General features: G+C 52.8%; 9 protein-coding genes across 9 annotated transcripts; 5 read left to right on the forward strand and 4 right to left on the reverse strand.

Moving 5' to 3' along the window:
• Positions 1-1,892: 1,892 nt before the first annotated feature.
• PG986_009429 (uncharacterized protein) lies at positions 1,893-3,117 on the reverse strand (the record flags this gene model as incomplete). The annotated part of the gene is made up of 3 exons (XM_066845651.1): positions 1,893-2,290; positions 2,345-2,900; positions 2,959-3,117. The coding sequence occupies 3 exons, from the start codon at positions 3,115-3,117 to the stop codon at positions 1,893-1,895; spliced, it is 1,113 nt and encodes a 370-aa protein (XP_066698049.1).
• Positions 3,118-3,409: 292 nt separating this feature from the next.
• Positions 3,410-4,032, forward strand: PG986_009430 (uncharacterized protein; the record flags this gene model as incomplete). Its single annotated transcript, XM_066845652.1, has 2 exons — positions 3,410-3,478; positions 3,541-4,032. 2 exons carry the CDS (start codon positions 3,410-3,412, stop codon positions 4,030-4,032), a joined length of 561 nt encoding a protein of 186 aa, XP_066698050.1.
• Positions 4,033-4,270: 238 nt separating this feature from the next.
• Positions 4,271-4,796, reverse strand: PG986_009431 (uncharacterized protein; the record flags this gene model as incomplete). Its single annotated transcript, XM_066845653.1, has 3 exons — positions 4,271-4,345; positions 4,421-4,482; positions 4,544-4,796. 3 exons carry the CDS (start codon positions 4,794-4,796, stop codon positions 4,271-4,273), a joined length of 390 nt encoding a protein of 129 aa, XP_066698051.1.
• A 2,054-nt stretch (positions 4,797-6,850) lies between these two features.
• Positions 6,851-9,253, forward strand: PG986_009432 (uncharacterized protein; the record flags this gene model as incomplete). The annotated part of the gene is made up of 8 exons (XM_066845654.1): positions 6,851-6,902; positions 7,164-7,176; positions 7,231-7,642; positions 7,705-7,808; positions 7,860-7,992; positions 8,044-8,532; positions 8,615-9,104; positions 9,153-9,253. 8 exons carry the CDS (start codon positions 6,851-6,853, stop codon positions 9,251-9,253), a joined length of 1,794 nt encoding a protein of 597 aa, XP_066698052.1.
• Positions 9,254-10,272: 1,019 nt separating this feature from the next.
• On the forward strand, positions 10,273-11,847 carry PG986_009433 (glycoside hydrolase family 30 protein; the record flags this gene model as incomplete). Its single annotated transcript, XM_066845655.1, has 1 exon — positions 10,273-11,847. One exon carries the CDS (start codon positions 10,273-10,275, stop codon positions 11,845-11,847), a length of 1,575 nt encoding a protein of 524 aa, XP_066698053.1.
• Positions 11,848-11,967: 120 nt separating this feature from the next.
• PG986_009434 (exocyst complex component sec6 protein) lies at positions 11,968-14,223 on the reverse strand (the record flags this gene model as incomplete). The annotated part of the gene is made up of 1 exon (XM_066845656.1): positions 11,968-14,223. The coding sequence occupies one exon, from the start codon at positions 14,221-14,223 to the stop codon at positions 11,968-11,970; it is 2,256 nt and encodes a 751-aa protein (XP_066698054.1).
• A 632-nt stretch (positions 14,224-14,855) lies between these two features.
• Positions 14,856-16,160, reverse strand: PG986_009435 (uncharacterized protein; the record flags this gene model as incomplete). The annotated part of the gene is made up of 2 exons (XM_066845657.1): positions 14,856-15,976; positions 16,046-16,160. The coding sequence occupies 2 exons, from the start codon at positions 16,158-16,160 to the stop codon at positions 14,856-14,858; spliced, it is 1,236 nt and encodes a 411-aa protein (XP_066698055.1).
• A 1,824-nt stretch (positions 16,161-17,984) lies between these two features.
• Positions 17,985-18,691, forward strand: PG986_009436 (uncharacterized protein; the record flags this gene model as incomplete). The annotated part of the gene is made up of 2 exons (XM_066845658.1): positions 17,985-18,069; positions 18,138-18,691. The coding sequence occupies 2 exons, from the start codon at positions 17,985-17,987 to the stop codon at positions 18,689-18,691; spliced, it is 639 nt and encodes a 212-aa protein (XP_066698056.1).
• A 980-nt stretch (positions 18,692-19,671) lies between these two features.
• Positions 19,672-21,215, forward strand: PG986_009437 (mannosyltransferase; the record flags this gene model as incomplete). Its single annotated transcript, XM_066845659.1, has 2 exons — positions 19,672-19,864; positions 19,939-21,215. 2 exons carry the CDS (start codon positions 19,672-19,674, stop codon positions 21,213-21,215), a joined length of 1,470 nt encoding a protein of 489 aa, XP_066698057.1.
• Between the last annotated feature and the right edge of the window lie 614 nt (positions 21,216-21,829).

The following is a 21,829-nucleotide window of genomic DNA, read 5'->3' on the forward strand; positions in this document are numbered from 1 at the left end:
AATTAATATTAAATTTAGATTTAACGTATCCTGTTTAATACTTTATAATTTAAATAAGGTAATTAATAAGTTAAATATATATCTCCGGATACTTATATTTAACTTATCCTATTTAAGGACGGCTAGTACTTACGACCTTTAAACATCGTTTAACTTTTAATAAATAATTAAATATTTTATTTATATTAAAAAGAGGGTATTTATTTATTAAAGAAGCTCTTTAACGCCGATTTTAAATACGGTAAATTAAATAGTAAAGGGTATAATTAAAATAACCTATAAAATAACTTCTATATATAATCGGATATATATTTTAAAAGAGGTTAATTTAACCCTTTCGAAGCGTTAAAGAGTTAAAAAGTCGTGAGTTTAATTTAAAGAAACCTTTATAATTAAAGAATCTCGAAGGCTATAAGACAAAAAGGTAAAAGGAAAGTGTTTAACGATCTACAAAAGCGAAAATAATAATTTATTAAAGCGGCGTGCGACGAGCGGTAAGCGTTATAATATTTACGGTTAAATAGGTTATAATACGCAAATATATAAAAAAGATATAAAATTAAATAGTAATTTAGATAACGAATAGTTTTAATTAATTTAAAGCGTTATAATTAAAATAACTTTTATAAAAGTATCGAGAAGTAATAAAGGTAAATTATTTAATAATACAAGCTATTTAATAGTAAATCACGTTAAGAGTAAATAATTATAAAGCTTTATATTTCTTTTTTTTTATTAAGGTTCTCCTTAATTTAATTATAAAGGGTGCCTTTATTAATATTATAATCTTTAATTATACGTTTAATATTTTTATTAATTAACACGATTTAAATCGTTTATATAATATATATTTCTTTATTAATTATAATATTAATAAAAAAAGGAAAAGAAAACGAAGAGTTTAATATATTTTAATTAATAGATAAGTAAAATTTAACCCCTTTATATACTATTATTGTTGCTTAGGGGCACTAAAGTCATCTGAAATCAGGGGGGGTCAGCCAGAGGGGGTTGCATCTTAGCCTGCCGATCAGTCCGGCAAAACCGGGATATGTGGTTGAAAAGGGCCATGTATGCCAGGGCAAAGCACCCATTGGCCCGAGGAGTGTCACGTCATACAGCGGGAATATATGTATGAAATGGCGAAGGGATAAGTAGTGAGTGTATGGCCTCTCCATGCCGCTGGAAGGGCGGCATTGGCTCGGGCGAATTGAGCGAATGCCGAGAAGCCCACCATCTCTAGGCCCAGGAAAGGGGGCTGGTTGTGTACGGACAAAGGCGTTGCCTGTTCGAGGAATTTGGCACTTTTTACGGCATCAACGCAATCTGGTCATCTTTCGTAGTTGGATAGAAACAGTTATGCAGCTGTGCTGCAGCTGCCCCCCTAATCCGGAAACCCCCAAGGTGACATCTCTTAAGAACGACAGCTTCTCCAATGATTCATCGTGAATCATCTGGGGTTATCAACTGCCCGGAAGTGGCCAAGCGAATGCAGCATGCCGTGACACCTTGATATCAATGGACTGTACATGATTCATTCTGATATCAGATCTTCTCATACCAACCAAGTAACATATAAAACCAGTGGTGAAGGCACATTACTCCAGCCTATTCAGATCATTTCACTCGAGCACACTCAGACATCTAGAGTACAGGAAGAAAAAGTGATTTGACTGCTACTCTCGTAAGTGACCTTAAATCCTAGCAAGCCCCAAGCCTTTTCTATATTGTCTTTCCGTGAATGAAAAGAATCACGTTCCCTGGTCCGACTTGAACCGTCACTTTGGACGGTCAGATGAGTGACAAACCCAAGAGCCGACATCGTCTGATGAAGACTAGTCAGCGTAACTTGGAGTGTGCAGCCCATCTTCTTTGACCATCTGCTAATAAAATCATTTCTCCGACCCAGCTTTCATGCGAAGCATCGACCTGAGCGCAGATGCCTCGGCCTCTTGACGAGCGAGCCGGATCTTCAAATCATCCCGCTCATCCCGAACACCCTTAAGTTCCATCTCCAGCTCAGTGATACGATCGATCTTCTTCTGGCGATATTTCTTGGCGGCAACGTTGTTGCGCTGCCGCTTCAGAGCAGTGCTAGAATCGACTGGGGGAGAGGCGCGTTTGCGCGAGTTTGTTTGGGTGCCAGAAGAGTCAGGAGATTGGGATTCAGGGCTAGGAGAGTGCGTGGCGGCAAGCGCAGGGGAATATGATGGAGCAACAGAAGATAGGGGGAATGCTGAAGAGCTGGTTGTTACAGGTTGCTGGGTGTTGTCTGCAAGAAGTAGTTGGTCTAGATTGCGCGGTTAGTTGACAACACCACCAGAGCTTGCAGAGATGTGTTTACCATAGACGTCATTCTGGAACACTTGTGTAAAGTCAAATGCGGTTTCTTGAGGGGGCTGAAGGCTTCCGGACCATTGCGCATCAGGGACATCGAGTCCGAAGTGATCAATGCCCGTCAGCCAATCAGCCGATGTAGAGCCAGTATTGCCAACTTGATCCCCAACCCCGTAGAGGGAGAAGTCTGTAGGCTCAAAGACAGAGATCTCCCAGGGCTGGAGATTATGTTGGCTCGCAGTCCATAATCCACTGCTGCGGCTGGAAGAAGCCGACGGCGGATTGGGATGGTGCGTACTGGATGGTGATGATTGATTGCTGCATTTTGGTATGTTGGAGCGGCCTTCACTCAAGGCCGGGAGGTAAAACGGGTTGAATTCCTGGGTGATTGTACTGGCGCCGTCGACTGTAGGACGGCGGGTTGATGTCTCCCGGGCAGGTTGTCTCGGGAGATGTGGGTGAGGGAGGAAGAGAAGTTCCCCTGGAGCTGGGGGGATGGTCAGATCCCACTTAAAGAGAACACAGCAGGCGTCCGTGCGCTCTTGTCGTGACTGGCGGGCCCACTAACCTTACCTAAAGTGGACAGTCCTCAGTCCTCAGTCCTCAGATTCAGCTGCTTACCTCAGATCGGACATGACCCACCAAGAAAGAGTCCAAGGCCAAGACATTTGGATCATTGATGCACTGGAATTTGGGCGTTACTACTACACTGCCTTCGGCCGAACCGCCAGCGCCCACTACCCCTCCAGGCGCTGTCCAGGATACATACTCGGAATCCATCAGGGGACTGGCGGAACGGGGGGGGTCAATCTATGTCTCGAATCACGTATTGCGTATCGCGTATCGCGTATTGCATATTGCATACCTACTTGACTGTATCTTGCCTGGAACTTGCCTGCAACTACTGATTGGTGGCCCCTTCCGAAGTAAAGTAAGCTTTGGGGTGTGGTTCGTGCATCTTCCGTCTCCCCAGGCATCGGCTGTCCGCGCGCAGAATCCAACCTCTTTTTCTCTCCTCCTCATTCCCCAGCTGGTCTTAGCGGCCCAGTACCTACTACTACGCCTCCCCGCCATGATTAACGCTGTGTTGGTCTTCAATGGCCAGGGCCAACCACGGCTCACCAAGTTCTACACGCAGCTGGTGGGTGACTGCATAAACACCCTCGAATACGCCGTATTCCAATTTACTGACGCCCGGCGCAGGAAACGAGCATACAGCAGCGCCTGATATCCGAGATCTTCACCCTCGTCTCCAATAGGCCCGACGGCGCATGCAACTTCCTGCCGCTGCCTCCCATCCTCGCGGCTTCCGGTACCTCTCACTCCGCCTCCGAACCGCACAACGATGTCCCGTCGCTCGTCACCTACCGCCACTATGCTACTCTGTACTTCATTATAATATCTACGTCTACCGAGTCGCCCCTGGCCCTGCTCGACTTGATCCAGGTCTACGTCGAGTCGCTCGACAAGCTGTTCGAGAACGTGTGCGAGCTGGATTTGATCTTCAACTTTGAAACGTTACACTCGGCGCTGAGCGAAATGATCGTAGGAGGCGTGGTGATCGAGACAAACATGGATCGCATCGTATCCGGAGTTAAGGCCCAAGGCACGGTTGCGAAGAGACCTGTCAACGAAGCAAGGCCTTCGGGCCTCGGTGCTGGACTGGGCGGGACTTTTGTCTGGCCAGGACGGTGAAGATTGTACATACACAGAGCATGGGCGGGAGTTCGGGAGTTATCACATCAGAAGCACTATGTGTTGGAAATCGGCGCATGCAGCCAGGAAGTAGCCGGGGCCTACTACAAGTACGGCTCTTCGAAGTTTTGATACAATTGCATAGAATACCAGTGGGATATTGTGCCCCCCCAAAGCCTGAAAACGCCCAGAAAATGCAGTGCAGAGACATCTTATACATAATACAACGTTCGGTCCGTTATTCGAGCGCTCGTCGTTCGTTTCTTTTGTTGGGGGAGAAGGCATCGACAGCACCCCAGAATTTGCCGCGGATCTATGCACGCAAGTTAGATCCGTAAAAGGGTGCAGGCGCATTGAAGTACAGTAGGTACAGAAGAGGGAGACTTACCCCTTGGAAGGGTTGCTGTTCGGTATTCCACTCCATGAACAGAATGCTGTATACTGACACACCTGGCAGACCCTCATGTTAGTTTTCGCTTCGTTGCTTGCCGACGATTGGATCCGAGCCTACCCGTAACACTGAACAGCTGCGCCAGCTTCACGTATTTGTCCCATCTCGGGCGCATTGTCGCGAGCTTGACCCGTCGTTTGTACTTCCGCTCGAACCGGAACTGCTCCTTCTCGGAGAGCTTGGAGAAGTCGGGCGGCCAGACCTTCTTCGGCTTGAAGCGACCGTAGATGCCGGGGGCCGACGCTCTGGCCGCATTGCGTATCCTAAGGGGGATCGGGCTCTCTACCGCCCTCCGCGCAAGAGTTGTGAACATTATGAGGCGTGTTGGCGAGGGTCAATCGCAAACCAGTCGACGAACAGAATGCTGAAGCCGTTGGTGGCTCGGTCCCGCAATGGAGCTTGACTCAAAGATAATGTGGCTGGAGAAACACAGCCACTCCGAGTCAATCAGGATCGAATCCCACTATTCGTTCCACACTCGGGGATATGCGGGGTCCCAATATCAGCTTGGCATCCACTCACTGCCTACCTAATGAACAACAACCGCAACAAGCTTGTCTGACAGGACGAAAATATTTGACCGCCAAAGACGAGGTCGATACATACATGTATCTTACAGACCCCCCGAGACACGAGGAGCAAACCCCAGACGGGACCAACCTGGCATTTAGGACTCTCTACTTCAGTACCGTACCACCTGCTCTCAGTTCCACTGATGAGAGAGTCACTGATGCTGTTTGACTTCCAGAATCAGTTGCTGATTGCATTTCCCTCCAAGTCTTATTTCCTTATTCAGGGAGATATTACAAGGCTGTGCCATCCCCTCGCTCAAGTCCTCATCAGAAAAATCGACTCTAAAGCAACGTTGGCATAAACACGTGCAATGCCATACGGTAAGTAGATGTACACAGCTTATGATTGTTGGCGGAGGACAACTGTCCATCTTCATGTCGGTTCCCGTCTCCGTCTACGCACTTCTTCCTTTCTTCTTCTGCCGCCATTCCGTGCCCGACTCCCATCTGCCCAACAACTGCCTTGGCTGAAGCACAGGCAGTTGATCTTCTGAGGGGCGTCGATTGCGTATTGCAATCTCCTTTTCACGTACGCCTCAAATGGTTTCCGGAGACGTCTCGTCACCCGCTCCTTCAGCCAATGTGCCGTCAAGTCTGCCTTAGCTATCAGAGCCTCGTCGATCTTGTCGACCGATGGGCAGTGATTGATGAGCTCATGCAAGCACCCATAGCGGCCCAATTTTGATTGCCTTCTGCCCGCCTTGTGCTTCTGCATCAGATGTCTTGCGCACCCACCATCGACAGCAACATCGTGTCGTTTCCTAACTTGCCCGCTGAGACGGTAGGTAGCACAGAAGCATGCTTTAGTGAAGTAATGCAATACTAGTTCTGGGCTTCAGCAGACTCACCATAATTCTTTCATTGGTTTGCAATGACGCACTATCTTCGTCTCATGCAGTGGTCTGAAGCCATGGGATTATATGTTTCATTTCGAGGCAGGTGCTCTGGCCTTTGGTGGTGAGTTTGCCATTTCGCCTAATGTGGACGACAGGAGAACTCCTCGATTAGTGGCTATAGCCAGCGACAGTCTCACAGACAACAGACCTGGTTCACTTTGCGACACGGCAGCCCGTTGTATGCCGGTCAATTGTTTGGCCGCCTGGAACCGTTCCCCGTCGCACATCATTCGTCACTAGCCGTCCGTTATCGGTATTCCGATGCTTATACTCATGCAAACAGCAAGACGGTCAGGCGGTGTAGATTTGGTTGAGAAGAGGCAATCCGAAATGGTATATGGACTTGTTCAGGCCCATCGGACTTTTGGAGAATGCGCATACCATACCGAATTCCTGTGTACGTCGTGAGATGTGTATTCAGTTGCATATGAGGCAGGCCAGGGGGGCTCACTTAGGGCCGCAATCGATTGAGAGCAGGGCATCCAATTGCACCACTGCGATCCTCCAAGCCTCCTGTCATCGGCTGCAGCAATTGGTGGCTCATCGGCGCTGGAAGCGAAGGAGATTAAAGGATGGCATTCGTAAGGCCTTCGTACTCCTCGTCACCGATGCCTGGCTCGTTCCGGAGCTGCCAATTTATATTGTCAGTCTACTTCTGCCCAACTTCAGCAGCCTCCCAGTTATAAGTGTGCCCCCAAGGCGGAAGTATGCATGGGTCTGGAGATGTGTGAGTATAACCCAGTGGTTCAATTCGTAAAACATGAGCCTGTGACAGTTGCTGACTCTTCCAAAGTGTTCTTGTGGCCAATCGCGAATCGGCATCTCAACGCAGGACTGTACTTACTGTGGCATTCCTCGTTGCACCAACTGCGTGGTTCAAAAAATCCCAACTAGATGACATGGAGCAGAACCTGATCTCTCGAATATACCGCCACGATTATGAAGGCCATGGTTGGTCATCCAACACAGAGCGAGATACAGGACGCTCACCACATATCGGCACTCCTCATCAGGCTGTGCTGGCGCATGGGTGGTTACATCATCAAAATTACATCTACTCATAGTCTTGGATTAGTTCAAGACTTTCCGGCGTCTTTCGCACACGGCGTGGTTTCCAGTTTCATCGGACAAAACTTCATTTCAGTCACCACCATATACAATTCACATAATACTAGACAAGGAATTGTTGAGTCATAATACTACTCATTATAGAAATCAGTACTAGGTGCGTCCCAACTGTTATAACGCAGTCCATTATATTCTGATCCGCATGATGTAGGGCAATGAAAGCGAATCCAGGTTCCAAGGCGCTGGTGACGGATCCTGGCGGCGGGATATTCGATCCACACAGATCACTTTGTAGATGGAAAGATGAATTCCTAAGCAGGCGATCAATCTGTCTCGACGAAGAGAACCGCTCATTCTTCGAGGCCGTAAGAAACCCGAACGAGGACGAAGACATCATGGATGTCCTATCCGGGGCCTACGAGGTGGAATATGATAGGTGGGCATACAAAATGGAGCCGCTGCAGAGGCTATGTGCAGGTCTCAAGCTGGACTTGTTTACATCGACTACCCTCGAGAGGGAAGCACCGGTCGCTTTGGTTTTCGACCGAGATGGTTCTGGGCGTAGGCCTCTGCGCCATGGCCCGCTTACAGCCGGTGGGCTGTACAGGGTGCTCTGTAGACAGGTCAGTTGGCGTTGTTGCTCCGTGGTTCTACTCACGATATGTTCTGACTGATTTGACCAAAGAGATTCGGCGTTGCAATGGATCCACTGGCTACTGAGCAGGAGGAATGTGACATATCAGATGCTCTACCGATCCCTTGTGCGGTTCAGGCTGAGCAGCGCATCATGTGGGTGCCAGAAACGGCAGTCTTCTCATTTTTTGCTGACCTTTCATGTAGTTACCTGACTGACCCGGATGCGCGCAGCCTCTCTGTGCTCGCCGCGACAGCTTCTCTACCACAGGCGCTGCCTCTTCTTGAATTTATGGCCGAGCGCTTGTCAAGCAACCCGAGCTTCTCTATCCGAGTTCCTGTGAGTCGCAAATCATTCAGAGGAGAGCGATGCTGACCACAACCTCTCCAGCCAAAAGGAGTCGCTGTTTTCGAAATGTCATTCCAACTTCCCTTCCTCGTCTTTCGGTCAGTTCCTTCGGATGACGAGTCGAGGGGGCCCTTAGAGGGGCGTTCCAGCTGCACGAACTTGTCATTCTTGACATTCAACTCAGACTTCGATGGCCAAAGTGGGGAGACTGAATCTCATTTCCTCTGCCAATCCACCTTTTCCTGCTTCGTTCACGGATGGGATTTCGCCCGGTGGACAGCTTACGGCTTGTTCGATACTTACTTCGATAAGACGGACTGCAGAGAGTGTGCCACACAGTATATCGAGGATTCAAAGGCATCGAACCCATATTTTGCAGGTGACCCTCTAACGTATGCCCAAGAGGATTTGAACAGGCCTATCACTTGCCCAAGACACTATTTCCTTCGGGTCCTCCAAACCAGAATAATTCGTGTTGGAGACGAATGGGGGAAGGTAGTTTCCGAGGTTCTGGAGATGGTGGGAATTGGGGTGAGTTGTCTCAAGTATGCCCCTGAGCGAACAGCTCGACAGGACCCTATCTATACCTACATAATAATGCTTTCCCCATCAGGAAGTGTTCTTCTGGCGAACCCAGTTCTTAGAGGGCTCTATCTCTCTTGGTCGAGGCTCCATGTTTTCCTTATCCAAACAAGTAACAAGGCTGACCGTCTCTTTACAGCAAGCGCGATGTCAGGTTGCATTCCAGCCATTCCGACCAGATACTACCAATACCGACATGCTGTTGACAGCGATAGACGAACGGCAGGTCAAGCTTACGCAAGCCTACCAGTGGAACATCAGAGCTAGAAGCTTACTTATCCGACTGAAGCGCCTCCTGGAGAAGACAGTGAAATCATGGCAGTCATTTGTCTCGAAAGATATCGAATACCTGTACCAGGAAGGTTCCCACGCCAATGTTGGGCCAGGGGCAATTCAGACGTTACATAGCATTAAACGGGTGGTCGATGAGTTGGAGTCACTGCACGATGAACTGCATCACCAGGTGGAAGTCTTCGAAAAGGGGTGCATGCAGGAATATGAGCAGCACAGCCGCGACGCAAGTTTCTTTCTTGATTGCCTACCCAAACGTTAGCTCTCAACCATGCCAGGGCTGACTTGCGGTCCAGTTTCATACGTTCCTAGCTGGACAGGCCGAAAGAACGGCACAGGCGCAGCAGAGAACAGCGCAGGCTCAGCAGGCAATGTCTGAAGATGTGCGGGTGTTGACTTGGGTCAACTTTGTATTGATTACATCCCATCGTCCACTGTTTTCACCCTTACACCACTGACATAATTTGTAGATGTTCCTCCCGGTCCTCGTCGCGGCTTCTATATGCAGCACACAAACATCACCCTTTGTCGTGTTTCTCTGTCTTCTAGTTACGATCGTGCTCGCCATTCTAGCGTTAGGCGCTCTGAAGAATTGGAGATGGTGCTCGTGTATTCTGAGGTGGATCAGAGACAAACTTGCGATCCAACGTCACGCCGCCACGATAACACATAACGATCAGCCCATTCTGCCTATAAGCTGTCCTACGATCAAGACTACAACAACATCGATAGACCAGGAGAGTGAGACTCATCAAATATCGCTCCTGGAAGGTTCCGACAACCTAGCAACAGATGGTAGCCGTACAATGTTTGAAATGTCTTCAGGCTTGAGCACACGACAGCACCGTGACAAGGCCACCTGCTGAGGGGGTTCCTTCTCCAGCGTGTCCCTTGGTTTACGTTACCCGAAGAGGCTCTGCTGCAAGCAGTCTTAATTGCAAAACGTTTCCTGTTTGGATAGGGGTTGATTCGGCGATCTCTGATTTCAATGTTTACTCAAGATACCCCTTTTCATTGTATGTGTACTTTATTCGGCAGTTGGGGTTGTGTGGCACTGGCTAGATTGGCAAATGAGATATTAATGAACGACCTCGGCATAGCCTATCCCAAGGTCGATGTGAGGATGCTATAAGTCTGAGAGGCGCGGAAGCTATGCCGCTCTATCAGCTGTAAGGGACAATCATTGAGGGGATGAGCTTGGTGAAGCGCCGCACGAAATACCCCAACACTTGAATTCAGGCTAATTTCAAATTGTCTAGGTATTGATGTACTGTCATATAAACATGACTTGTGGTGTAAGACTTGGCCGAATAATAATATTTAAGTGGAGAGACGAAAGGGAAAGGGCGACGACGCATTTACATCGAAACTACAAGTCCCGCTGAGCCTTCATAAACCATGCGGTCCGCCAACGCCGTCGTGGGCCTTCTCATCGGTCACTTGCACGCTACTGCCGCCCTTGATGTGCCCGCTAGGCTCACAGCCCAGGTGAAGGTGAACCTAAACCAACGACACCAGACCATCGACGGCTTCGGCTTCTCCCAGGCCTTCCAACGAGCCGCGTGGCTGCACGGCAAACTCGGCCTCGCGCCGGAACAGCAGCGCGAGGTCCTGGACCTGCTGTTCGACCGCGACTCCGGCGCCGGCGCCACGATCCTGCGCAACGGCATCGGCTCGTCCACCTCGTACGACCGGGACTTCATGAAGTCCATCGCGCCGACGTCGCCGGGGTCCCCCGACGCCGCGCCAGACTACGTCTGGGACGGGTACGACGCGGACCAGGTCTGGCTGACCAAGGAGGCGCTCGCGTACGGCGGTGGTGGGCCCAAGTACGTCTACGCCGACGCCTGGTCGGCTCCGGGCTACATGAAGAGCAACGGCAACGACTCGTACGGAGGCTACCTCTGCGGGCCGTCATCCTCGTCGTCGTCGTCCGGTAGCCCGACGAGCTGCGACAGCAGTGGCGACTGGAGGGAGGCGTACGCGCGCTACTTGGTCCAGTTCCTGCGCTTCTACCGCGAGCGCGAGAGCGTCGAGATCACGCACCTGGGCTGGCTCAACGAGCCGGACCTGAACCAGACGTACGCGTCCATGCTGTCGGACGGGTTCCAGGCCGCGGCCTTCGCGCGCATCCTGCGCCAGGTTATGCGGGACGAGGGCTTCGGCCACGTGCGCCTCGTCTGCTGCGAGGCGACGGGCTGGACGCAAGGGGCCGCCATCCTCGCCGAGCTCCAGGCGGAAGCCGCCGGGGCCGAGGTAGGCGACGACGACGCCGCCCTCTTCGACGTCTACTCGGCCCACGCTTATTCAGCCGACTCCAGCAGGCCCCTCCAGACCACCCAAAAGGTCTGGCAAACCGAATGGGCCGACCTGGACGGCCGCTGGAACCCGGCCTGGGACGATCTCGGCAAGGCCGGCGAAGGCATCGGCTGGGCCAACAAGATCCAGGAGTCGCTGGTCCTTGGGAACGTCTCGGCCTGGCTGCACTGGATTGGCGCCGAGCCGACACCGACGAACTCGGCCCTGATCCAGTTACCGTTACAACAAAGTAATAATAATAACAGCGCCGCAACGTACAGCGTCTCTGGCCGCTTCTGGGCCTTCGCGCAATTCTCCCGCTTCGTGCGGCCGGGCGCGGTCCGGGTCGATGCGGAGACGGATCGGGGGTTCCTGGGGACCAGCGCTTTCTTCCTGGACGAAGGTGCCATTGAGAATAATTCTGGCCGAGTCGTCAGTGTCCAGATGATCAACAATGGACATGTGGACCTCAACGTGCGGGTCGTCATCGACGGGGGCAACAGTGGGAAGGATAATGGCGAGAACAGCCCGGAGATCTGGTTGACTAACAACGAGAACAATCTGACCAGAGCTTCGGTCACATCGCAGGTCATTAAGGACAGTTCGCCGTCTCCGGAGTACTCGGTGCTTGTTCCCAAGAGATCCATGGTTACCTTGCTGCTACTGTACAAATAGACACAATACAGCTCGTAGTTCTGAAACGGTATCTTCAGTACCTAGTCAATCTGCAGTAACTATCAACGAGTAGTAAGTAGCGAGATGCTATTTAAGTGGTCATGCATGGTATATTTGTATCTACTTCACCCTACTCATGATAGATTCCGCCCCCCTCACCACATCCATCTGCGCCGCCCGTGCCTTGACCGAGTTCAGCATACTACGCTCGAAATCGTCGCGGGACCGGAGCACAGCCTCGACCCAGCTGAGCTGGAGATCCCAGTAGGCCGTCTTGAACCGCTCGAACACGTCGGCGACGGCATCCTTGTCGATCATGATGAGGTCTGTGAACAGCTCGAGCACGCGCCAGGTCTGCTTGACCGAGCTGCCGACGTCCGGGTTGGCCAGGCTGCCAAAGAACTCGAATGCCGTCGAGATATCATTGAAAATCTTGTCCTGGAACGGGTCTGCCCGTCGGAACTTGGCCCCCTTGTTGCGCACGCTCATCAGGTAGCGCACCAGCAGCTCCTCGGCGAAGACCTCGGTGAAAATATCAAAAAGCGAGAAGTGCAGCACCGGCTTGTAGTCGGCCAGGTAGTCCTCGAACGTGTTGACAATCTGCTTCATCGTCGCGCTCGCGTACCAGCCCGGCGTGAAGAAGACGGGAAGCGCGTCCTTGAAGTCCACGGCCATGACCAGCGTCACGAACTTGGTGATGCACCATGTGCTAAAGTCGACGTAACCGTCACGGAGCAGCTCGATCTCGGAGTCCGCGCGCTCCATGTACTGGGGCGTGACAATGGGCTCGAACTTCTGCTTGAAGCTCGTGAGATAGGCGAAGCGGCCGTCCTCCTCTTGGTCGTCGATGCAAGCAATCTGGTCGTTGGCGGTAGCAACAAGCCAGTCTTGCAACGGCGTCAGACCCTCCAACTCTGGGACCTTGCCCTGTTCGTACTTGATAGATTCTTCCTCGAGCATCTTCTGGAAGGACTGCTGGCGGCCGCGCAGACGGATGAACATGGCATCTATTACTCCTTCCGCCACGTCCGCGCGATTCGAATTACCTGCCGCGTCCACTTGCTCTCGGAGCATGCGCCACATGTCCACGAGGTTTCTGGTCCGGAAGTATCCGTATTCATCACTATCCAAATTCGAGCCCTCTGTGTTGCGATTCGCGAAATCCTTCGTCTCCTGGGCAAAGATTCGATCGATCCATTCATCGAGGAATTTGATAATGAGATCACGGAAGCCTCGCACAAGCTCCTGTTCTCGGTTATCGATAACATGGGGTTTTAGGTCGGTCTCCGCAAACCCCAGCTTCTTCATCTTCTTGTAATACTGCTCCGGCCAGTTGATGATGGCTAGAGTATTCGCAGAGCTAGCCTCTGGGTCATCGATGATACCCACAAGGAAGTCGTGCATTAGCTCATGATAAATGTTTCCATATGTCTGAAGAATCCTCCACTTCTTGGGCATCAAGGAGACCATGCCTTGCTTAACAGCATTGAGGTCGTTGAAGTACCACTTCATCAATTTGGCCAGCCCCTCGGGGTCGCCCAGGAAATCCTCCCTAATCTCGTCAAACTGATCCTGGCAGCTGAACTTGATAGCTTGGATAAATTTGCCCTTATAGCCTCGGACTGACTTGGCACCATCTGTGATGCTCTGGAATCGGGTGGCCATCTCTTTGTGGTCTTTCAGGGCTTCCTGCAGGGCCTGGACTCTCTGGTCGCTCTTCTCCTCAGCCTCGACAATCAGGGCCAGCCGCACCACCAGACTGTTGTTGTCCTCAATGAGCAGATTGATGAGACTGACCGAGACCATGCCGATGTGCTCGTCGAACAGGTCGATGGCGTCGTCTAGCCTCGAGAAGTAGTCCTCCAAGGTAGATTGCAGACCCGGGTCGTCGGCGCGTTGTATTTGCTCTATGGCATCGTCGCGGATGTTCCGCAGCTGGGTCAGCTCGTAGTGGACGGCAAGAAGATTGGGCATGGTCTCGGGATCTTGGTGGTCCTCCTGCAGCATGACGTCGACTGCGTTGAGGCGCTCGTTGAACATCTCGAGGTTCTTGCGCATGGCCTCGACGGCTTGGAAGTTCCGATGGGCCTGGGAGACGAGGTTGATGTTGTTGAAGTCCTTGATCATGATCTGGGATTCGGAGCATAGCCGGTCGATCTTGGTCATCTCCTCCTTAATCGCCTGCACCGTCTTTTGGCCGTCGGTCAAGCCGGTCATGCCGGTCTGGATGGTTTCGAGCTGGTCGCGCAGACTGCCCCGGAGCTGGGAGTCGATGACATTCTTCTTGCGCGTGAACTCGAGCTTCAAGGCCGGCAGCTTGTCGAGGTCGTCTGGGTGTTTGAGGAGGTCCGCGAGCTTGACGGGTGGAGCGTCCATCGTGTCGAATGGCAGGGAAACCAATCGATGCCAACGCGGCAGTAGGGTAGCGGGTTATCTATACCATGCCAAGTGTCCCGGGCAGCGCTGTTAAAGAGGCTGAAGATGGTCGGATGTCGATGCTGAGTTGGGCTTCAAAGTACTTAAAGTAGGAATGATGCGTTTGGTGTTCGAAGTCGCAAAGGCGGGAGAGTGGGTTCGTCCCATGAGTTGGCTGACTGGGCGCGCCCGGGAGCCGGGGCCAGACGCTACTAATTGAAACTTAGGGGATTTGGGGACCTGCACAGTGGGGTGACCGCTGAAACGTCCAACTACAAACGACACTTGAACCCAAACACTTGCACTATCACTTCAACTATGAGCCTACCTAAGGTATCCTGAAGCATTTCACACTCCGGCGAGATGAGACCACCGGTACCAGTAGACACAGAGTTCATGGTCTGCTTCAATGATTATGAATACGTTTCCATTCTGTTTCGTTCCGCTGTTGCTCAAATGAGCAACTGTACAACAAGCTAATCATAACGCTAATCTAATCTCAAGCTCTTACATCAAAGTCCCATGACTCGACGGAGCATCGCTTCTACTGCATTGGTTTACTGTTTTACATATTTCGTCCGAAACCGACTTTCTCAATCGGCATCCAACCTAGCCACGGGCGGTGTGTCGTCCACCTGAATCCCGCCTCGCTTCTTCTCGTTGGAGTCCCAGAAGGGCAGGCGCCAGCCGCCCTCGTCCTCGGGCACGCTCAGCCAGAGCCGCATGAGGTGCCGGCGCGGCTTGCCGCTGTCGGGCCCGAAGTCGCGGTAGGCCGTGCGGGCGTGGAGGGTGTGCGAGTTGGAGACGAACTGAATGTCGCCGACGTCGAGAACCATGTGCAAGCGGACGCGGTTGCACGTGTCCTCGAGCAGCTGCGCCGCCTCGGCCTGGGCGGGCGAGAGGGGCGGGATGATGCCGCGGTCCGAGAAGCGCGACAGGCTCTTGACGAAGTACGGGTCCCACTTGCAGTAAACGCGCTGCTCGCGGTCCGGGTTCGCCGGGTCGGGCGTCTCGAGGTAAAACACGGACGTCCGGATGTAGGGGTCCTCGCCCTGCGACACCTCGCCCTTGCGGTCAAAGTACCAGATGGGCTGGGTCAGCAGCTCGGCCACGTCGGGCCGCTCCGCCTGCAGGATGTTCCAGACGTGGTGGATCGAGGACACGTCGGACTCGCCGCCGAACTCGGACTTGGCGATGCAGAGCAGGCCGACGATGTCGCAGTCGTCGGCGTGGAAGAACTGCCGCGCGTTCGTCCGGTAGATACGGACCTTGTCGATCTGTGTGCTGTCGTCGCCCAGGTCCTTGACGTGGCCGAGGATGTGTCCGCGGCCGTTCTGGGACACGGGGTAGCCGATGTAAGCCCCCAGGCCCATGTAGGCAACCGCCGACTTGTGGTTGCCCCATTGTTGCACGGGGAACCCCTTGTACAGGATGAAGCCCTTTCCGTCCAGCATCTCGCGGCGCATGGCGTGTAGCGAGGGTGCCAGGTTGGGAAGGGGGAAGTTCTCTTTGTTGATGCCCGTCAAGGATGCCTTTGAGGACATGAAGTTATCGGCCGCTTGTGAGATCTCGTTTATCTCGTCTGCGGAGAACTGATGAACCCATCTCTCAGGATTGTCGGCATAGTCTTCTGGGTTCCACACCGTCGGGCCTGTGATTGATTTGGGAAAGGAGCTGTATGGGTAGATTTGGTCGTATAAGGGCGGGTGTTGGCCTGTCGAGGGTTTGTTAGTAAGCGGGCTTGAGTTGCGACCTAGGGGCAAGCAAGCATTGCGAGACGGACCGGAAGTCTTCAGGCCGTCTGGGAAGACACTGCGGTTTGGGTGTCTGATAGTTGACTTGAGCTGTTCGATATGATCGACAACAGGTGAGTCGGCTTCAAGAGCAATGGGCGCCATGTTGGGTGTCAAGTATGAGCAAGAATCGTCTTATACGCAATCTCGTGGACGGTGTCTTTTGCTGTATCTATCTGATTGACTAGTATGCATACACAGCAAGAGCGGCATCATTGGCGAGGCAGCCCAGGTATATAGTGGCCGTCACCCCCTCACTGCTCGGCAATTGGCCGATTATCATATCTACTGCCTTATGCTCGAGGATCACGAAATCTGGCAATTAGTGTCCGTGATTGGCTTAGATTGGCGGCTTTGGGGTAAAGCTTGGAGACGGGCAAGGGGTTCCGACAAGCACGCAATCCAGCCCCGTTCACTCGACATCCCGCAAAAAAGGTCACCTGGATCTCAGCTGGGTAAGTCGAAGAACTCCATGGTACGACAACGGGCCTGGTCTGCGCGAGAGAAGCCGGGACAGCATGGTCGCCGGTGCGGGCAGTGATGCGGTTTGGTGTCACTTTTGGTATCACGCCATCCGCAACTTCGAGCACGTACCTATATTGCGATGCCCGTAGCGACTACTGCTGCATCGGGGTGCGACCCGACAAAGCAGCTCGCGGAGAAAGACCACGTCTACATTACGTACCTTTATTGTTATAAACCACCGTTACAGGTTTTATCGGAGCGACCTGGTTTGACAATTGATGCTTAGTTAACACATGTGAGCGTATCAGGAGTCCCAGGGGGTTGCGAAATGCGAAGACGAATATAGCGATTGCATCCTCCAAAATGGCCGACCCTTAGTAGGCAAATAGCACTGTCAATGGTCATACCAGATGCGATTTTGAACCATCGCACTAAACAGGACTTGGTCATCTTCTTGCCGCCAGCTACCAGCAGCGATCTTCAATTCAACGCGACACTGCTGTGTAGTCGGAGCCAATGCCATTGCCAAGTGCGCAACTATGCGATATACGTGTTGGCAGAAAAAGGATGCCATGACGAGATGGCACTTTGACTGGTTCCGACTCCAAAAAGAGAGTTTGGACGTCAGCTATGTTTGCTCTCTCCCCTCCCTCCATCTTGCACCTCTGCCTTGTACAATTGACTTGCAACTTGCCATCCATATGGGTTGATAAGAGTCGCCGGTACTCGAGATACGAGAGCCTGAGAACCTCTACAGGGTCTTTCTTGTCGTACTGTCCTTGCACTTTAACAACTGGACTTATACCATTTCCAACCTATGCTTGACACAGTGAACTGCAGATATCAAGCATATACTCCAATCGATAGCCCGTTCATTCAAAAGTTTACGTGGCAACGAGACCGAATATTAATACCGAACATGAACTGACCTTCTCACTGACCAAAGCCCATATCATTTCTTCAAGCTGTGACTCGAAAACATGTCTTATTGGCAGCTGTGGGCGGATAGGGCATTTAGAGAAGTTGGAAACCAGCGGGAGATGGCCAAACCAAAGAAGAGCACAAAAGTGCGCATACAGTCCCAAAGGTTGAGTCATCCCGCGCAAGCCCTCTGCCAGTCGCTGCAGCGAGTTCAATAATTTTCGAGTGGATTCAGCACCTTCTGTAGACGGGCAGACAATCGGGGCAGTTCAAATCAAGATTAAGCTTTCCCTTCTTCCAGGTTGGAATAATCAAATACGACAACATAGTCCCGGCACCACTGGAATAATCAATCCCGTGGAAACAGCCAACTTCACAGGCGCAAGGGACGGACGGCAAAGAAACATGACCATCATCACATACAAACCCATCAGACTTAGGCGACTTGGCTGGATCAACAACCCCCCCATTGATTCTTGATTCCCTCGACTTGAACACTTTGATATCATCACTGAGACCCGCCACGACGATTGCTTGTTCGCAATGCCGGGGAAAAAGAAGTTGCCAGAGCAGAAGCCGGAGAAGAAGAAGCTAACAGAGAAGAAGAAGAAGAAGGATGACCCCGCAGGTAAGTCGCACGTGGTTGCCGGTATTTGTATCGCCTTGAGCTTTCGCGAAAAGCTGACTTGATACCAGGGCCGGACGTGCCGCTTCCCTCGGCCAGCTCCAAGCCGGGACATTGGAAGGATAAGATCGAGCGTAAGTCGCGCGCCATCGACAAGGAGCTGGGCTTTGATGAGGTCACGGCCGAGAACGCCGACGAGTGGCTGAACGCCCGCATGAACCGGATCGCCGAGGAGAGCCGACAGCGGTCCGAGGCGTCCTGGACCCAGCTGCAGGCCGGCCTGGACTTCCAGCAAAAGATGAGCCGCGGGCTCCTGCCCGGCACTAAGGAGACGCCGCCGCCGCCTCCGCCTGCATCGTCGATCGACGTCTTCGCGCCGAGAATAACACGACAGCAGAAGGCGACGATGGAAACGATGATGAGTCAGGGCGACGAGGCCCAGCGTAAAACTACCCCCGAGGTAGAAGACAAGGACGAGCCACCTCCACTCTTTTGGGCCGCCCCCGCAGAGTTCCCCCTGCGAAGAGAAGCTGCAGAAGAAACGCCGCCCGTCGCTGGACTTGTCTCCTTTTGCGAAGCGCCGCCCATCGAACAGCACGTCTCGCTCTCCGCAGGCGAACGGTGACGAGATGCCACCTGCAGAAGCCGCAGGCCCGTCGACGGGGTTTCCTCCCCCTCCTCCTCCTAAGCAAGAGAACGACGATGAAAAGCCAGACATAGACGATGCAGACATTCAGAGTGTCCGCGGTCCCCGTCGACAACCAAGGACACAAGGCCGACATTCCCCGTCACAGAATCATACAGAAGTCCTATCCAAACAGGATGGTTTGCATGATCAACATGCGCAATCTAGAAAACGGCCACGAGCCAACCCCCTCGATTCGAATCTTGGCCCTGGCTGGGATTTCCACTTTGTGGATGGGAGCAGACCAACCAAGGCACGAGGTAGCGGATACATAACTTAATGGTTCTTTTGTGATTTGCGCCGATAGACGGAAGACCGAAGTCAGTTTCTGGTGATGGCAATGGTACGGTATGGAATACAAGAGGCGACATGGCGTATCTTCTGATGTGTGACGGCGAAATGCCAGATGCATTCACAGCGAGCAAGCGATACAGTTTTTGATTTTGATAGTCTCTATAAGTACATAGAGGTAATGGATTGGCTTTTTTTTTTTTTTTTTTTGATGGTGATGGTGATAGTATAGCGATGGCTTAGACGGGCCAACTGTGTGTTCGTCGTATCTGGGGGTGTATACAAATAGCTGCAGCTTATGGGCCTATTTATATATAGGTACTGCGGCAGGCACATTGCATTGCGGTACCAAGGTACTTGCATGCACTAAGGTTGCAGGGATGCCCTTGCCTTGGCGAAGACGGGGAAGCTTGGGAGCATGCGATTTGGTGGGGCGGCGGCTGCCACTTTTGCTAGGGCTGAAGAGGACAAATTGGAAAGCAATTTGAAGCTTGGAAGTGGAAGTGGAAGTGGAAGTACTCAGGGAAGAAGCTCTAGACGAACGAACGAACGAACGACCCCTCCGACGTCACCACCACACCAACCAAGAAGCGATAACGACGCCCAAGGCATTGCCATGACACAACAGCATGGCAGGTAAGAAGAAGAAGACCACGGCCGGCAAGGCCAAGACCATAGTCTTCCTGCATCCCGATCTCGGCATCGGTGGCGCTGAGCGCCTCGTCGTCGACGCCGCCGTCGGCCTCCAGAACCGCGGCCACAAGGTCGTCATCTTCACCAGCCATTGCGATCCAACCCACTGCTTCGACGAAGCCCGCGATGGTACGTTTCCCTGACCCTCTACAGCACTTTCCCACCTCCCACGAGAGAGCCAATTGCTTACCGGCTCATTGCAGGCACCCTCGACGTCCGCGTCCGCGGCAACACCATCGTGCCCTCCTCGATCCTCTCCCGCTTCAGCATCCTCTGCGCCATCCTGCGGCAGCTGCACCTGATCCTGCAGATCGCCTCCTTCTCGACCGAGCTCAAATCCCTCGCGCCCGACGCCTTTTTCGTCGACCAGCTCAGCGCCGGCCTGCCCCTCCTCCAGTACCTCTACCCCGCCGGCCGCATCCTCTTCTACTGCCACTTCCCAGACCTGTTGCTGGCCCAGGGCCGCCAGCGCTGGTGGAAGCGCGCCTACCGCGTCCCCTTTGACTGGGTCGAGCAGTGGTCCATGAGCTTCGCCGACGCCATCGCCGTCAACTCCAACTTCACAAAGGGCGTCGTCCGGCGCACCTGGCCCGCCCTCGCGGCCCAGCGCGGCGGCGGCGACGACTTCGAGACGATCTATCCTTGCGTCGACACGAAGCCCAAAAAGAGCGAAAAGATCGATGAGATCGAGACGGGCAAGCCGCTGTGGGGCGGCATGAGGTTCCTGCTCAGCATCAACCGGTTCGAGCGCAAGAAGGACGTCGCGCTGGCCATCAAGGCGTACGCTGGCCTGAGCCCCTCTGCGCGCAAGGGCGTCCGGCTCGTCGTCGCCGGTGGCTACGACCCCCGCGTCCCGGAGAACGTGGGCTACCACAAAGAGCTGGTCGAGCTGGCAGACTCGCTGGGCCTGACCAACACGACGGCCAAGACGATGGTGACGGCGCTGGAGGTGCCGCCCGAGATCGATGTCCTCTTCTTGCTCTCGGTCCCTAACCTCCTCAAGGAGATGCTGCTCAAGTCGGCTCGGCTCCTCGTCTACACCCCGGCCAACGAACACTTTGGTATCGTACCCCTCGAGGCCATGCTGGTCGGCGTCCCCGTCCTGGCCGCCGATACGGGCGGTCCGGTCGAGACGGTCCTCGAGGGCGAGACGGGCTGGCTCCGGTCTCCGGCCAAAGTCGGCGAGTGGACAGAGGTCATGGATTCAGTGCTCACCAAGCTATCCCCAAGTGAGATGATCAAGATGTCGCAGACCGGTGTGTCCCGGGTGAGGAACAACTTCGGCGACGTGCAGATGGCGGCGCGTATAGACGCCATCATGGACAAGATCTTGGCCACAACGACGAAACCGGGCTCGTGGGGACCCTTGTTTCTTTTCGGATTGAGTGCGTTGGGGTTGGTGGGTGCAGGTTTGGCGGTGCTCGCGAATCTCGTGAATAGTCGCAGCTCGGAACCGGTCATGCACGAACATCAGCAGTGAGGTTGGTTTTGCGGAGAAGCCTACCGCGGCATGAACAAACCTCAGCTGCATTAGCCCCGCGGCTGCCATGGCCACTCGACGATATGGGCACCTCTTTTAAGGTAAATCACTCGGCGATGTGGACCACTTGACGGCTACCATGCCATTGTGCCGTATCAGGGAGGGACGATGGAAACTGAATTGTACATATAGACGAGAAGGAAATGTAACCATTCTCACAACTAATCGAACATGAATCACTTTGGCACGTAAACAGACGTAACTGTGCTAGGAATTTCCTATTAATTGCCTGTATCTTGGGTATATACTCTTACAGATGTGATGAAGGGGCCTGCTGTATTGTCTCGACCATCCACATTCCCAGCTGGAAAACTTGTGCCCTGGCCCCTTTGATGATCATGAACCCTTTCATTTCCATCCCTGGCTGTGAAAATTCAATTCATGCTCTCTCAAAATGTACAGTCGTCAAAAAATAAAACAAATAGACGCGGACTCAGTTAAACAAATAACGCAAACAATAGGAACTCCCATGGGAACCAGCTATGCAATAATCTCAAATGTCGACCGCCGAACCCCTGATTCTTTGGTGGATGAGCGCTGACAGGTAACCTCCC

Source organism: Apiospora aurea (assembly GCF_038362705.1).
Source record: "Apiospora aurea strain CBS 24483 chromosome Unknown utg000006l_segment0_segment0, whole genome shotgun sequence".
NCBI classification, from domain to species: domain Eukaryota; kingdom Fungi; phylum Ascomycota; class Sordariomycetes; order Amphisphaeriales; family Apiosporaceae; genus Apiospora; species Apiospora aurea.